The sequence below is a fragment of the Saimiri boliviensis genome, chromosome 6 (genome assembly GCF_048565385.1).
Source record: "Saimiri boliviensis isolate mSaiBol1 chromosome 6, mSaiBol1.pri, whole genome shotgun sequence".
Taxonomy (NCBI): Eukaryota; Metazoa; Chordata; class Mammalia; order Primates; family Cebidae; genus Saimiri; species Saimiri boliviensis.
The window spans coordinates 61,116,436-61,132,021 of record NC_133454.1 but is presented as its reverse complement, the minus strand read 5'-3'; the positions used below and the strand labels follow the sequence as shown (position 1 = coordinate 61,132,021).

Here is a 15,586-nt window from a genome sequence, read left to right as displayed (position 1 = left end):
TCATTTCCCTGTAAAAGGGAGCTGAAGCCAGGTGACCAAGTGATCTGGCTCGTCAGGTACCACCCCTACGAAGAGCAGCAAGCTAAGATCCGCTGGCTTCAAATTCTTGTAGCCAGCACAGCAATCTGAGCTCAACCTGGGATGTTCAAACTTGATGGGGGGAGGGGTATGTGCCATTGCTGAGGCTCAGGTGGGCAGTTTTAACCTCACCTGTGTCACTGGAAAGTTTGCACAGCAACCGAGCAGAGCCCACGGCAGCTCAGCAAGCCCTCTGAAGGCACACTGCCACTAGACTCCCTCCTTGCTGGACAGGGCATCTCTGAAAAAAGGCAGGAACTCATCAGGGACTGATGAATAGAGGCCCCACCTTCCTGAGACAGAGCACCAGGGTAAAGGAGGGGTTGTGGGTTCAGCTTCAGCAGACTTGAACCTCCCTGCCTGGCAACTCTGAAGGGAGCAAAGGATCTTCCAGGACACTGCTTGAGCTCCTGCAAGGGACAGACAGCCTCCTCAGGTGGCTCCCTGACGCCCATGTATCCTGACTGGGAGACATCTAAGACAGGAGAGCTCTGGCTGTCATCTGGCAGGTACCCTTCTGGGATGGTGAAGATACCAGAGGAAGGAACAGGCAGACATCTTTGCTGTTCTGCAGCCCCCACAAGTAATTCCTAGGCAAGCAGGGTCTGGAGTGGACCTCCAACAAACCAGCAGACCTGCAGCAGAGGGGCCTGACTGTTAGAAGGAAAACTAACAAACAGAAAGAAATGGTTTCAACATCAACAGAAAGGATGTCCATGCAGAGACCCCATCCAAAGGTCACCAACTTCAAACACCAAAGGTGGAGAAATCCATGAAGATGAGAAAATAACAGCACCAAAAAGCTGAAATTGCCAAAAACCAGAACTCCTCTTCTCCAAGGGATCACAACTCCTCACCAGGAAGGGAACAAAACTGGATAGAGAATGAATTTGACAAATTGACAGAAGCAGGCTTCAGAAGGTGGGTAATAACAACTTCTCTGAGCTAAAGGAGCATGTTCTAACTGAATACAAGGAAGCTAAGAACCTTGAAAAAAGATTAGATGAAGCTAACTAAAATAACCACCATAGAGAAGAAAGCTGAAAAACTCAGCACGAGAACTTCATGAAGCATACACAAGTTTCAGTAGCTGAATCGATCAAGTGGAAGAAAGGATATCAGAGATTGTAGATCAACTCAATGAAATAAAGCAAGAATGCAGACTAGAGAAAAAAGAGTGAAAAGAAATGAAGAAAGCCTCCAAGAAATATGGGATTATATGAAAAGACCAAATCTATGTGTGATTGGTATAACTGAAAGTGATGGGGAGAATAAAACCAAGTTGGAAAACACTATTTAGGATATTATCCAGAATAAGTTTCCCAACCTACCAAGGCAGACCAACATTCAAATTCAGGAAATACAGAGAACACCACAAAGATATTCTTCGAGAAGAGCAGCCCCAAGACACAAAATCATCAGATTCACCAGGGTTGAAATGAAGGAAAAAAATGCTAAAGGCAGCCAGAGAGAAAGGTCAGTTTACCCATAAAGGGAAGCCCATCAGACTCACAGCAGATCTCTCGGCAGAAACCCTACAAGCCAAAAGAGAGTGGGGGCCAATATTCAACATCTTTAAAGAAAAAATTTTCAAACCAGAATTTCATACCCAGCCAAACCAAGCTTCATAAGTGAAGAAGAAATGAAATCCTTTATGGACGAACAATTGCTGAGAGATTTTGTCACCACAGGCCTGCTTTACAAGAGCTCCTGAAGGAAGCACTAAATATGGAAAGAAGCAACCAGTATCAGCCACTGCAAAAACATACCAAATTGTAAAGACCATCGATACTACAAAGTAAACCACAGCAACTAATGGGCAAAAACAACCAGCTAGCATCAAAATGACAGGATCAAATTCACACATAACAATATTAACCCTAAATGTAAATGGGCCAAATGCTGCAATCAAAAGACACAGACTGGCAAATTGGATAAAGAATCAAGACCCATCGGAGTGCTGTATTCAGGAGACTCATCTCACATGCAAAGACACATGTAGGCTCAAAAGAAACGGATGGAGGCAGATTTACTAAGCAAATAGAGAGCAAAAAGAAGCAGACGTTGCAATCCTAGCCTCTGATAAAACAGACTTTAAACCAACAAAGATCAAAAGAGACAAAGAATGGCATTACGTAATGGTAAAGGGATCAATGCAACAAGAAGAGCTAATTATCCTAAATATATATGCACCCAATGTAGGAATATCCAGATACATAAAGCAAGTTCTTAATGACCTAAGAGACTTAGACTCCCACACAATAATAATGGGACACTTTAACACCCCACTGTCAATTTTAGACTAATTGACAAGACAGAAAATTAACAAGGATATCCAGGACTTAAACTCAGATCTGGACAAAGCAGACCTAATAGACATCTACAGAACTCTCCACCCCAAATCCACAGAATGTACATTCTTCCCGGCACATCACACTTATTCTAAAATTGACCACATAATTGGAAGTAAAACACTCCCCAGTAAATGCAAAAAATGGAAATCATAACAAACAGTCTCTCAGACCACAGTGCAATCAAATTACAACTCAGGATTAAGAAACTCACTCAAAACCACACAACTACATGGAAACTGAACAACCTGCTCCTGAATGACTACTAGATAAATAATGAAATGAAGGCAGAAATAAAGATGTTCTTCAAAACCAATGAGAACAAAGACAAAACATATCAGAATCTTTGGGACCCATGTAAAGCAGTGTCTAGAGGGAAATTTATAGCTCTAAATGCCTACTAGAGAAAGGAGGAAAGATCAAAGATCAACACCCTAATGACATGATTAAAAGAAGTAGAGGAATCAAGATCAAACAAATTCAAAAGCTAGCAGAATACAAGAAAAAACTAAGATCAGGGTAGAAATGAAGGAGATAGAGACACAAAACCCTTCAAAAATTAGTGAATTCAGGAGCTAGTTTTTTGATAAGATCAACAAAATAGACCACTAGCCAGACTAATAAGGAAGAAAAGAGAGAAGAATCAAATAGTTGCAATAAAAAATGATAAAGGGGATATCACCACCAACATCACAGAAATGCAAACTACCATAAGAGATTGCTACAAACACCTCTATGCAAATAAACCAGTAAATCTGGAAGAAGTGAACAAATTCCTAGACACTTACAGCCTCCCAAGACTAAACCAGGAAGAAGGTGAATCCTTGAATAGACCAATAACAAGGTCTGAAATTGAGGCAGCAATTAATAACCTATCAACCAAAAAAAGGCCAGGATCAGTTGAGTTCACAGAAGAATTCTACTAGAGGAACAAAGAGAAGCTGGTGCCATTCCTTCTTAAACTATTCCAAACAATACAAAAAGAGAGAATCCTCCCTAACTCATGTTACGGGACCAACATCATCCTGATACCAAAACCTGGCAGAGACACAACTAAAAAAGAAAATTTCAGGCCGATATCCATGCTGAACATTGATGCAAATATCCTCAATAAAATACTGGCAAACCAAATCCAACGGCACATCAAAAATCTTATCCATCATGATCAGGTCAGCTTCATTTCTGGGATGCAAGCCTGGTTCAACATAAGCAAATATATAAAGATAATCCATCACAAGAACAGAACCAAAGACAAAAACAATATGATTATCTCAATAAATGCAGAGAAGGCCTTTGACAAAATTCGACAGCCCTTTATTCTAAAAACTCTCAATAACCTAGGTATCTATGGAATGTATCTCAAAATAATATGAGCTATTTATGACAAACCCACAGCCAATATCATACTAAATGGGCAAAAACTGGAAGCATTCCTTTGACCACAGGCACAAGACAAGGATGCCCTCTCTCACCACTCCTATTCAACATAGTATTGGAAGTTCTGGCCAGGGAAAACAGGCAAGAGAAAGAAATAAAGCGTATTCAGTTAGGAAAAGAGGAAGTCAAATTGTCTCTATTTGCAGATGACATGATTGTATACTTAGAAGACCCCATTGTCTCAACCCCAAATCTCCTTAAGCTGATAAGCAATTGCAGCAGAGTCTCAGGATACAAAATCAGTGTGGAAAAATCACAAGCACGCCAATAACAGACAAACAGGGAGCCAAATCATGAGTGTACTTCCATTCACAATTGCTATGAAGAGAATAAAATACCTAGGAATACAACTAACAAGGTATGTCAAGGACCTCTTGAAGGAGAACTACAAATCACTGCTCAAGGAAATAAGAGAGGAAACAAACAGATAGAAAAACATTTCATGCTCATGGTTAGGCAAAATCAATATCATGAAAATGCCCATACTGCCTAAAGTAATTTATAGATTCAATGCCATCCACATCAAGCTACCATTGACTTTCTTCACAGAATTGGAAAAAATCACCTTAAACTTCATATGGAACCAAAAAGAGCCCCATAGCAAAGACAATTCTAAGGAAAAAAAAAAAAAGCTGGAAGTATCATGCTACTTGACTTCAAACTATACTACAAGGCTACAGTAATCAAAACAGCATGATGCTAGTATCAAAACAGGGATACAGACCAATGGAACAGAACAGAGGCCTCAAAAATAATGCCATACATGTACAACCATCTGACCTTTGACAAACCTGACAAAAACAAGCAATGGGAAAAGGATTCCCTATTTAATAAATGGTGTTGGGAAAACTGGCTAGCCAAATACAGAAAGTTGAAACTGGATCCCTTCCTTACATGTTATACAAAAATTAACTCCAGATGGATTAAGGATTTAACATAAGATCTAACAGCATTAAATCCCTAGAAGAAAACCTAGGCAATACTGTTTAGGACATAGGCATGGCCAAAGACTTCATGACGAAAACACTGAAAGCAATGGCAACGAAAGCCAAAATATACAAATGAGATCTAATTAAACTAAAGAGCTTCTGCAAAGAAACAAACAAACAAACAAACAAACAAACTATCATTAGAGTGAACCAGCAACCAACAGAATGGGGGAAAAAAGGTTTGCAATTTACCCATCTGACAAAGAGATAATATCCAGAATCTACAAAGAAGTTAAACAGATTTACAAGAAAAAAACAACCCCATCAAAAAGTGGGAGAAGGATATGAACAGACACTTCTTAAAAGAAGTCATTTATGCAGCCAACAAACATGAGAAAAAGCTCATCATCATTGGTCATTAGAGAAATGCAAATCAAAACCACACTGAGATACCATCTCACGCCAGTTAGAATGGGGACCATTACAAAATCAGGAGACAACAGATGCTGGAGAGGCTGTGGAGAAATAAGAATGCTTTTATACTGTTGATGGGTGTGTGTAAATTAGTTCAACCATTGTTGAAGACAGTGTGGCAATTCCTCAAGGATTTAGAAACAGAAATTCCATTTGACCCAGCAATCCCATTACTGGGTATATACCGAAAGGATTATAAATCATTCTATTATAAGGATACATGCACACATGTGTTTATTGTGGCACTGTTCACAATAGCAAATACTTGGAACCAACCCAAATGCCCATCAATGACAGACTGGATAAGGCAAAAGTGGCACATAAACACCATGGAATACTATGCAGCCATAACAAAGGATGAGTTCATGTCCTTTGCAGGAACATGGATAAACCTGGAAACCATCATTCTCAGCAAACTGACACAAGAACAGAAAACTAAACACTGCATGGTCTTACTCAAAAGTGGGTGTTGAACAATGAGAACACATGGACGGGAACATCACACACTGGGGACTGTCGAGTGGTGGAGGGCAAGGGGAGGGATAGCATTAGGAGAAATAATGTAGATGATGGGGTGATGAATGCAGCAAACCACCATGGCACATGTACGCCTATGTAACAAAACTGTACGTTCTGCACATGTACCCCAGAACTTAAAGTATAAAAAAAATCTAAAGCAAAAACAAAAAAAAAGAAGTAATAAAAAATTAAAAAAATTGAAGCTGTTGGCTGTTATTGAAAAGTGGAAAAAAAAAACAGATGCTGGTGAGGGTGTGGAGAAAAGGAAACACTTATATGTGGTTGGTGGGAATGTAAATTAGTGAAACATCTATGGAAAAGGGTATGACTATTTCTGAAATAAATAAATAATAAAACTACCATTTGATCCAGCACTCCCACTATTGCCTAGTGATATAGCCATAGTATTTGGAGTGATGCTGCTGTAAACAAACTTATTGCATTGCCAGTCATATAAACATATAGCACATGTAATTATGTATGGTGCATAATAGCTGATAATAAATGATTATGTTACTGGTTTATGCACTTACTACACAGCTTTCCATTCTTACTTTAGAATTCACTCCTTTTTCTTATAAAACAAAAATGTTATCTGTGAAACTGCTCCAGGCAGTTCCTTCAGGAGCTTTTCCGGAAGGTGGCATTGTTTTCATGCTCTGTGAGTGTTAATGACCTTGAAGACCTTCCAGTGGGACAAGATGTGGAGATGGAAGACAGTAATACCGATGATCCTGACCCTATGTAGGCCTAGGGTAACATGTGCGTTTGCGTGCAAACCACACAAATGTAGTTTGCAAATATTTTCTCTCCTGTATCTTGTCTTTTCACCCTCTTTGAGTTTAAAAAGTTTTTTTAAAAGTAAAAAAAAAAAATTAAAAATAGAAAAAAACCTTATAGAATAAGGATGTGAAGAAAGAAAATATTTTTGTACAGCTGTAAAATCTATATTTTAAACTGTTATTACAAAAGAGTCAAAAAGTTAAAAACTTTATAAAGTAAAAAAGTTATAGTAAGTTAAGGTTAATTTATTATTGAAGAAAAAAATTTAAATAAATGTACTGTAGTGTTCATAAAATCTATAGCAGTGAATGGTAATATCCTAGTCCTTCCCATTCATTCACCACTCACCCAGAGACTCATTCAGAGTAATTTCCAGTCCTTCAAGCTGCATTTTAGTAAGGATCCTAAACAGGTGTACCATTTATCTTTTATAGCATATTTTTTATTGTACCTTTTCTATGTTTAGATACACAGACACTATTGTGCAATTGCCTACAGCATTCGGTTCAGTAACCTGCAGTACAAGTTTGCAGCCTAGGAACAATAGGCACTACCGTATAGCCTAGGTATGTAGTAGGCTGTACCATCTAGGTGTAAGTACACTCTACGATGTTTGCACAAGGACAAAATCACCTATTCACACTTCTTAGAACATATTCTTGTTGTTATGCTATGTATGACTCTACTTCTGTGACATATGTATATCCCCTTCAGTGAAATGGCTCTTCATGTCTCTTGTCAATTTTATAATTGAGTTATTCGTTCTTTTACTGTTGGGTCTTGAGAGTTCTTTTTATGATACAGATGCAAGTCCTTTGTTAGATACACAAATGTGGTTTGCAAATATTTTCTCTGCTTGTATCTACTCTTTTCATCCTCTTCAAAGATTACTCCCAGAGAAGAGTTTTTAGTTTTGAGGAGGCCCAGTTAATCAATGTTTTTTCTATAAATTAGGTTTTTGATTTCAAGTCTAAGGACTGTTTGACTAGCTGTACAATCTGAAGGGTTTTTTTCCCCCCTATTTTAGCATAAGTTTTATAGCTTTTATGTTTTACTTTTATGAAGCATGCTTAATTAAAAAGTCTATTTCCTTAGTAGTTATAGGGCTATTCAAATTATCTATTTCATATTGGATGAGTTGTGATAATATATAGTCATGATATAGGGACAATGAATTTTTAAGTTGTTCTCCAGTCTCCTTCCCATCTCTGGAGGAAGTTCCAAGCTTCTAATCATGGCTCTGTCTTTCTGGCGACCAGCTAGAAAGTTTGTGTTTTTCAAGGAATTGATCCATTTAGTCTAAGTTGTCAGATTCATGTGTGTAGAATTGTTTTTGTTTTACTCTTATTATTGTTTTGATGTCTGCAAGGCCTATTGATATGTTCTGTGTTTCATGCTGATATTGGTTAGTTGTATCTTCTCATATATTTTAATTTGTCAGTCTCTGATACAGTTTGGATACTTATCCTCACCAAAATCTGAGTTTGAAATGTAATCCCCAGTGTTGGAGATGACACCTAATTGGATGGACTTGTACCCAAGGTTTGAAATAAGCTGTACCCTGTTTCTTAACAATTTAATAGTTCTATATGTAACTTCCAATGAGTACCCCATAATTGAACTTTAATTACTAATAATTGCTTGGTGGCAAATATATGCCTTATATTAGAAATATTGTTTGGAAAGTTGTGATTATTTCTATAAATCTTGGTTTAACCTGTGAGAATATCACTTACAGAATTTAGATATTCTCAAGAAGTATATTGGGCTAAGCAAGAAAATATTCAAATTAAAGCTTTTGACTAACAAGTTACTAATGACAATTATATGTTAGGTCTTGTGATATAAGAAGAAATGTTTGGTGTCTGCTTTGGTTCCTGACACAGAGCTTGGGATTTTCTGGGTGATAGGCAAGTCTTTTATTCTAGTGAGGTGACTCTTGATAGACGCCTGGATGGAGGCTGGTCACCAGAAAGACAAGGTCGTGATTAGAAGCTTGCAACTTCCTCCAGAGATGGGAAGGGTACTGGAGATTGAGTTAAAAATTGATTGTCCCTATATCATGAAGCATCCATAAACATTTGTAAACTCTGGGGCTCAGAGATCTTTCAGGTTGGCAAATGCGTCAACATACTGGAAGAGTGATGTGCACCAGCTTCATAGGTCACAAGATTCTGTGCTTAAGACCCTTCTGGACCTCAACATATGTACCTCAACATATATATGCAGTTCATCTGTTTCTTTATAATAAACCTGTAAATGTAAGTAAAAACAAACAAACAAGTCAAACAAAACAAAACCAACTAAATAACAACAACCAAAACCAAAGGACTTTAGCACTCACAGCAAAAGCAGAAGCCAGGGCTTCACACTGGCTTGCAGTACTCCTCCGGTTCCCTGCGTTCATGGTGGGAGATATATGAGGCCCAGGATGATGCTATCAAACTGCGGGTTTGTGCTGACGCTTAGGAACACTATGCTAGAGGAATCTACCACTTGAATACTAAATGGACCCAAACCTACTCTTTGTTACTGCATTCTTCAGGGTTCCTCACTGCAACCATAACTCTGAGATATGGCCTGGGTGAAGAGCAGCCAAAGCCTCACATCCCCAGCAAGAATATGCAGTGATGCTCTAGGCCCATGGTGCACTGCCCTTCTCATATAAAAAATAAGAAGAATAAGAATGAATAAAGAAAAATTAAATTAAGAGAAATAGAAAGTGAGAAAGAAAAAATTTAAAATCTACAATAAATGAATAAATTTAAAGCCATAAAAAAGTGAATTTTTAAAATTAAAAACTTTCACTATACAAATAATAGAAGCTCTTGAAAAAAGGAAAAAGAACAGACACATACTAAAATTTAATAACCATAATAAAACTTTTCCAAAATGATTTTAAAAGAATTGAAATTTCCCATTGAAACAGCACACTGTGTACCTGAGGATATTGACTTAGAATGATCAAAACAAAGACATGGCCTTATAAAATTACTGAACTTTAAAAAAATCCTTTGAGCTTTTAAGTCAAAAGAGCATACAACTTATAAGGGACAGAAAACTGGTTAATCATGACATGCTTGTAAAAGGAGTAATATATTTGCATTATATAAAGAAAGAAAATGTGAACAAAGGAATTTGTATTTAGCAGAACTGTATTTCAAGTGTAAAGAGCATAAAACTTTTTTGACATTCCAGAATTTCAGAATTATTATTTGTATAATTCCTTCCTGAACAATGCATTGAAAAAGAGTGCTTCAGATAGAAAAAATGACTAGTAGACTTCAATTTATGGGCTGATGGTCAAGTTTAAATATAAACTTACTAGTATAACAAAAAATAAGTAAAGATTAAAAGGTAGGCAGTGTAGTATGTAGTGGCCATATGATTGGATAATTAGATACGGTAGACTATAAAAAATGCAGGTGGTAGTAGTTGAGAAAATAAAGAGCACAGACAAAATTTTACAACTATTTTAGTAAGCACCATTAGTGATAGTATTGTCATGCTGAGGCCGTTAGGTGTTTAATCTGGGATAAAGCAAATGATTGATTATAAAACGTTCTAATTCTATTGAATTTTAATTTTATTCTGTCCTGTATATGCCATATTATAATTCATATATATGTAATATTCTGTTCTACATGTTATATGCTATATTTATCATTTCTGATTTTATTCTATTCTAATTCTGTGTCCCTGAGAAGTAGACCTATCAGTGTAAAACAAAAGAGATACAGTTGTAACATAAAGTTAAGTAAAAACTTCTCAGTCTTGAATTTCAGTTGAAAATATCAACAGGAACTCACAAAGTATTTGTCATCTATTCATCTGTCTATATTTTTCCCTGAAGAATCCTGGAAGCAAGGCCAAATGTACAAGAAAAATCTTATGCAATTACTGGGCTAAGATGATAATTTCTTAATAATTTTGAGAACTATTGTCTAATTTTATTTCTTACTGATATATTAAGTTACAGCCCTATCAACAATGTATGACAGTGCTAGTTTTACTCCCATCTAGCCAACACAATTGTGTTGTCAAATTCTGATGATTGCCAATCAGTTAAGTAAAATTATTATCTGAATTTAGTTTTAATGTACATGACTAAAATTAGGAGTAAGGTTCAGCATATTTCACATGTTTAAGAAGGATTTTGTTTCTTTTTTCTGTGAACTATACATTATTCCTGACTGCCTCTTTCCCCTTTGAATTGTTAGCCTTTTAAAAATCAATTTCTGAAATCCCTTTGTATAATAGGGAGATTAGCCCTTAGTCTGAGATATGAATTGCTAATATTTGTTATTTGGGCTTACGGATTAATGATTGGTTTTCTACCTATGTAGAAGATTTTTTAAACAATATAAGTAAACATATCTTCTTTATGAAAAAGCACTTTCTGAAATGTCTTTGTACAATAGGGAGATTAGCCCTTAGTCTGAGATATGAATTGCAAATATTTTTAATTGTTTGTTATTTGGGCTTATGGATTAATGATTGGTTTTCTACATATGTAGAAGATTTTTTAAAACAATATAAGTAAAAATATCTTTTTTATGGTTCTATGTTTTGAGCCATATATAGAAAAGTACCCCTGGTTCCAGACTACAGAAACTGCTTCCATTTTATTTTCTGGCATTTCACTGTTCATTTATACCCGCCAGGTGGGCTACAAGTCCAGGATATTAAACATGGTTTTATTTATTTTCTTTGTAAATCCGCCTAAGCAGCATAGCATTTCATTTTGAAATGTGAAACACTTGCTACCTACTATCCTTGCTGAAATGTAGAAAATCTCATTTCTCATCTTTATTATAGTTCAAAAAACCAATCTGATAAAGCTGGTTGCTCTGTGGAGAATGGACTGGAGAATGGAATGCAAGGCAGGATATGGGAAGAACATTATTAATTCCTCCAACAAACACTTGTTGGGCATTTCCTTTGTTCCAAGCCTCTAGATGATGAGCATGCCATGAGAAATCAAACAAACCCTTTGCTTTGTTCTAGCGGAGGAGTAAAAAAGTGAGCCAACAGAAATGTAAGATCAGCTATTGAGAATTGCTATGAAACACAAAACAGGGAAAATGATAGGAAATGAAGGCTACCATTTTCTAGAGATTGAGCAGATAATGCTGTTCTGTCTGAGGGGGTGACATCTGAGCAAAGGAAATGTGGAGAGACAGGAGATTGGAGAGGAAGCCATTGCTCATAATGAGGAAGATGTTGCCGGCTATGATAAAAACTCTGGATTTTCTTTCAAAGGTCATGAAAAGTCATCAGAGGATTTTCAGCAGGGGTGTGGTATCTATGACTTACAACAGTGTTTTCTGACTGCTTTATGAAGCATAATTGTGAAGGGGCAGAGGAGAAGCATGGAGGCCAAAAATAAGGCCATTGCTTCATCCAGGCAAGAGATGATGATAGACTGGATTTTGGTAATGGCAGTGGAGACAAAGAGTAATAAACCCACGTGAGAAGCCAGTAGGTAGAATGGATAAGACTTGCTGTTAGAGTGCTCACTGAGGATGGAACAGAAGAAGCTGTAAAGAATACCTCCCAGATGTATTAAAACCTGCAACATTGCGAGGAGGGAATGGGCAGGACTGAATAACTAACTGTTGGGTGCTATGCTCACTACCTGGGTGATGGGATCATTCATATCCCAAACATCAGCATCAAGCCATATACCCTTGTAACAATTCTACACATGTACCCCCTGAATCTAAAATGAAAGCTGAAATTACTTTTAAAAATTCTGCAATAGCCGGGCGCGATGGCTCACGCCGGTAATCCCAGCACTTTGGGAGGCCGAGGCGGGTGGATCACGAGTTCAAGAGATCGAGACCATCCTGGTCAACATGGTGAAACCCCGTATCTACTAAAAATACAAAAAATTAGCTGGGCATGGTGGCGCGTGCCTGTAATCCCAGCTACTCAGGAGGCTGAGGCAGGAGAATTGCTTGAACCCAGGAGGCGGATGTGGCGGTGAGCCGAGACCGCGCCATTGCACTCCAGCCTGGGTAACAAGAGTGAAACTCGGTCTAAAAAAAAAAAAAAAAAAAAAAAATTAGCTGGGCATGGTGGCGCATGCCTGTAATCCCAGCTACTCAGGAGGCTGAGGCAGGAGAACTGCCTGAACCCGGGAGGCAGAGGTTGCAGTGAACTGAGATCACGTCATTGCACTCCGGCCTGTATAACAAGAGGGAAACTCTGATTCAAAAAAAAAAAAAAAAAAAAAATCTGCAATATCGAAGTAGAAGCTGGTCTGGTGACTCAGAAATATTACAATTTCATTTTCATTAGAGGATTTGCGAAAATCAAAGTCAGTACCCTCTTTAGAATGCTGTGCAGCCATCAGATATGGTGGCTTGGCTCTGGGAACATTGTCATACTGTCTGTCCCTGAAATTTTATGATTATATAATTTGGATGATTAGCCCAAGGACAGATCATGAAAGAACAACTAGCTCCTTCCACAGGAAGCTACACCGACAGAAACTCCAGGATGCTTTTTCTCTTTCTGCTGGGCACAGTGTTTCTGTTATGCCCATATTCATGTAAGTCCTAGAGATAAGAGGGGAAGCTGGTGGTTGGTTAAGAGATGGACAGGTGCTGGGGGGAGAGGAAGTTTTCAAAATTGGGTCTTAGGGCTGTGGCAGATATATGTGAGATTTTACCAAGGATGATTTTTATTCTTTTCACAGGTGAATTTCGTGGCTCTCTAAAAGGTACAATCATGGCTTTAATCCATTCTTATTATAGAATCCCAGAAGTTTGACCTCCTTCCAGACCTATTTAGTCCATTTCTTAGAGTAAGGAGGCTAAGATCCACTTTACTTTTTTTTAACTGATCACTGGGCAAAATCATCAGGCCAGATGAAAGGTTCATTACTGGAGGTCCATGGGTAAATTTCATGGGAACCCTGATCTCCTGAAATCATATATAGTGTTTGTTTTACGTTTATACAGGTTATATTTCACAAGATTATTTTTTAATTGGAGAAAAGGTGTACAAATTTATTAATGTGTAAATGAAGAAAATAACAGCATGATTATCCCTATCTTTCTCAAGATTTTCAAGAGTCTGTGGTTTAAAATGTGTTAGTAACCCCTAGGCAAGAGTAAGGTCCTATAGTGGAGCCCCCAGAGAATGTTCTCCAGACTGCATTTTCTAAGCACCTCTTTTTGTATCTAGCAGACACTAGACTACTGTGTTATAAATGTAAAATATATCACCTCGGGTTATGCTATGATGTCATGTCGTCCTGCTCTCTGAAGCGTAAGCAGTCTTGTGCAGTTGAGAACTTTTACGTACTTACAAGCAAAGGTAATGTGGAGCATGGAGTGACTGGGAAATCACCACCACCATATCTGAGAAACAGTGGTGTTCTTTTGCCTCAGTGAGTGGGTGAATGGGATGGATGGGTGGGTATAGAGTGGTCATGAGGGGATGTCAAAGACAGACTTTTTCTTAAGACCATATTGAGTGGAAAAGAGGCTGATGTCCCTTAACTGGTGGGGGAATAAAATCTACTCTCTGAGTCAGCAATTAACAGACTCAGCTTTGGAACTCATTTGGGCTTAGAGAAAGGTTAGTGAGGACATGAAAACAGATTGCTCCTAGGAATGCAGTAAAAGGAAGTGAGGTCATTATGATCATATTTCCTCTCTTTTACCTCCTCAGGACAGAGCATGTATCATTATTCAAAACTGTCGTGTATGACCAACTGTGAGGACATCAACTTCTTGGGGTTCGAAAAGAGGACAGAGCTCATCTGTTGTAATGATAGCAACTTTTGCAACCTCCCCGATGGGCTTTAGTTCTACATCTCTCCTTTTCAACCCACTACCCCCTTTTTCTCTTCCTCTGAACCTGAATTTTGTTTGCTCTCCTCTTCCATGCAATGGTAGAGGGAGAAAACCAGCTGGTAGTGAAAAGACAAGCAGGCATACAGAGACGCATTGTGGGCAGCAGAGCCTGATGATGGAGCACTAGACTCACTCTTTGCACATCCCTGTCTCTCACAGGTGGCAGGGGGTTTCCTTTCCTTATGTGATACTGCCGTGAATAAACTCAGACTTGATCATTTATTATCTCCTGTATAAAAATGTAAACACTTGGGCCAAAATAATCCCCAATTTGCACTGAGAATTCTGTGACTATCCTTTATCCTCATCTACACACACTCCTGTTGGTTGGGATTCTCTTTAGATTAGCCCTGACACTTTCTGGCACTGTCCTTTTTTGCCCATGGGTTTTGGAGAGGGCTAATCCCAGCTTCACAGTGTGTTGGTAGCCTGGGCCAAGTCTTTCTCTGATCGAATTCTTGGGGGAATCTCAGGGCAGAAGAAAACTGGACAGACATAGGGATGAGGCATCAAAGAAAATTTCAGGGAGCATTTCAGTTGGTAAAAACAGATTTGAGAGATAACTTGATGTGGGTGGAAGTGGCTTGAATTATCATTGCCTTGGCTGGCCAGGCAGCCTTGGGCACATGGTTGAACTAGGTGATTGGATTGGAACGGAGTGTTTTTTAAGGATGGCTAGTCATGCCTTTCTCATGGGAATGAGGGAAAAAAATGCTGATAATGTGGCAGGTGGCATGGTAGTTAAAGATCATAGGATGTAAATAGATAACATGAGGCAGTGCTGAAGTAACAGAGCACCCTGTGTAAGAGAAAGTTATAAGCACACAGAAAGTGTGAGAAAGGTAGCACATAGGTAACAGTGGTGGGAAGGGAAACAGGCAGACACAGAAGGAAACAGATAGGAAGAGAAACCGAGTAGCATTGACGTTAGAGCACTCCTGTGGCCAAGATGGCACGTTTTCCTTGAATACAAACTAACCCTGGCATTTCTGTCCTTATGAAGCTGACTGCAGTTCCTGGTCCTGGTCTTCCATGAACTTCTTTCTTTTATATTATGCCACATAAAATTCTTACAATGAACCAACCAACCTTCTATTTGAGTAGTCTGGTGTATCCTACCTTTGTCTATGTCTGGGAATATAATCTT

At 38.2% G+C, this 15,586-nt stretch overlaps 1 protein-coding gene across 1 annotated transcript; it reads left to right on the top strand.

Moving 5' to 3' along the window:
- Positions 1-11,943: 11,943 nt before the first annotated feature.
- Positions 11,944-14,391, top strand: PATE2 (prostate and testis expressed 2). Its single transcript, XM_074401922.1, has 3 exons — positions 11,944-12,028; positions 13,766-13,897; positions 14,255-14,391. Exons 1-3 carry the CDS (start codon positions 11,944-11,946, stop codon positions 14,389-14,391), a joined length of 354 nt encoding a protein of 117 aa, XP_074258023.1.
- The last annotated feature ends 1,195 nt before the right edge of the window (positions 14,392-15,586 follow it).

Excerpts from the sequence above, each read along its gene's own strand:
- PATE2 (XM_074401922.1), top strand. The coding sequence starts at position 11,944 with ATGGAGGCCAAAAATAAGGCCATTGCTTCATCCAGGCAAGAGATGATG. Across the intron at positions 12,029-13,765 it reads AATGGCAGTGGAGACAAAGA|CAGACACTAGACTACTGTGT; the intron begins GTAATAAACCCA and ends TTTTGTATCTAG. Across the intron at positions 13,898-14,254 it reads TTACGTACTTACAAGCAAAG|GACAGAGCATGTATCATTAT; the intron begins GTAATGTGGAGC and ends TTACCTCCTCAG.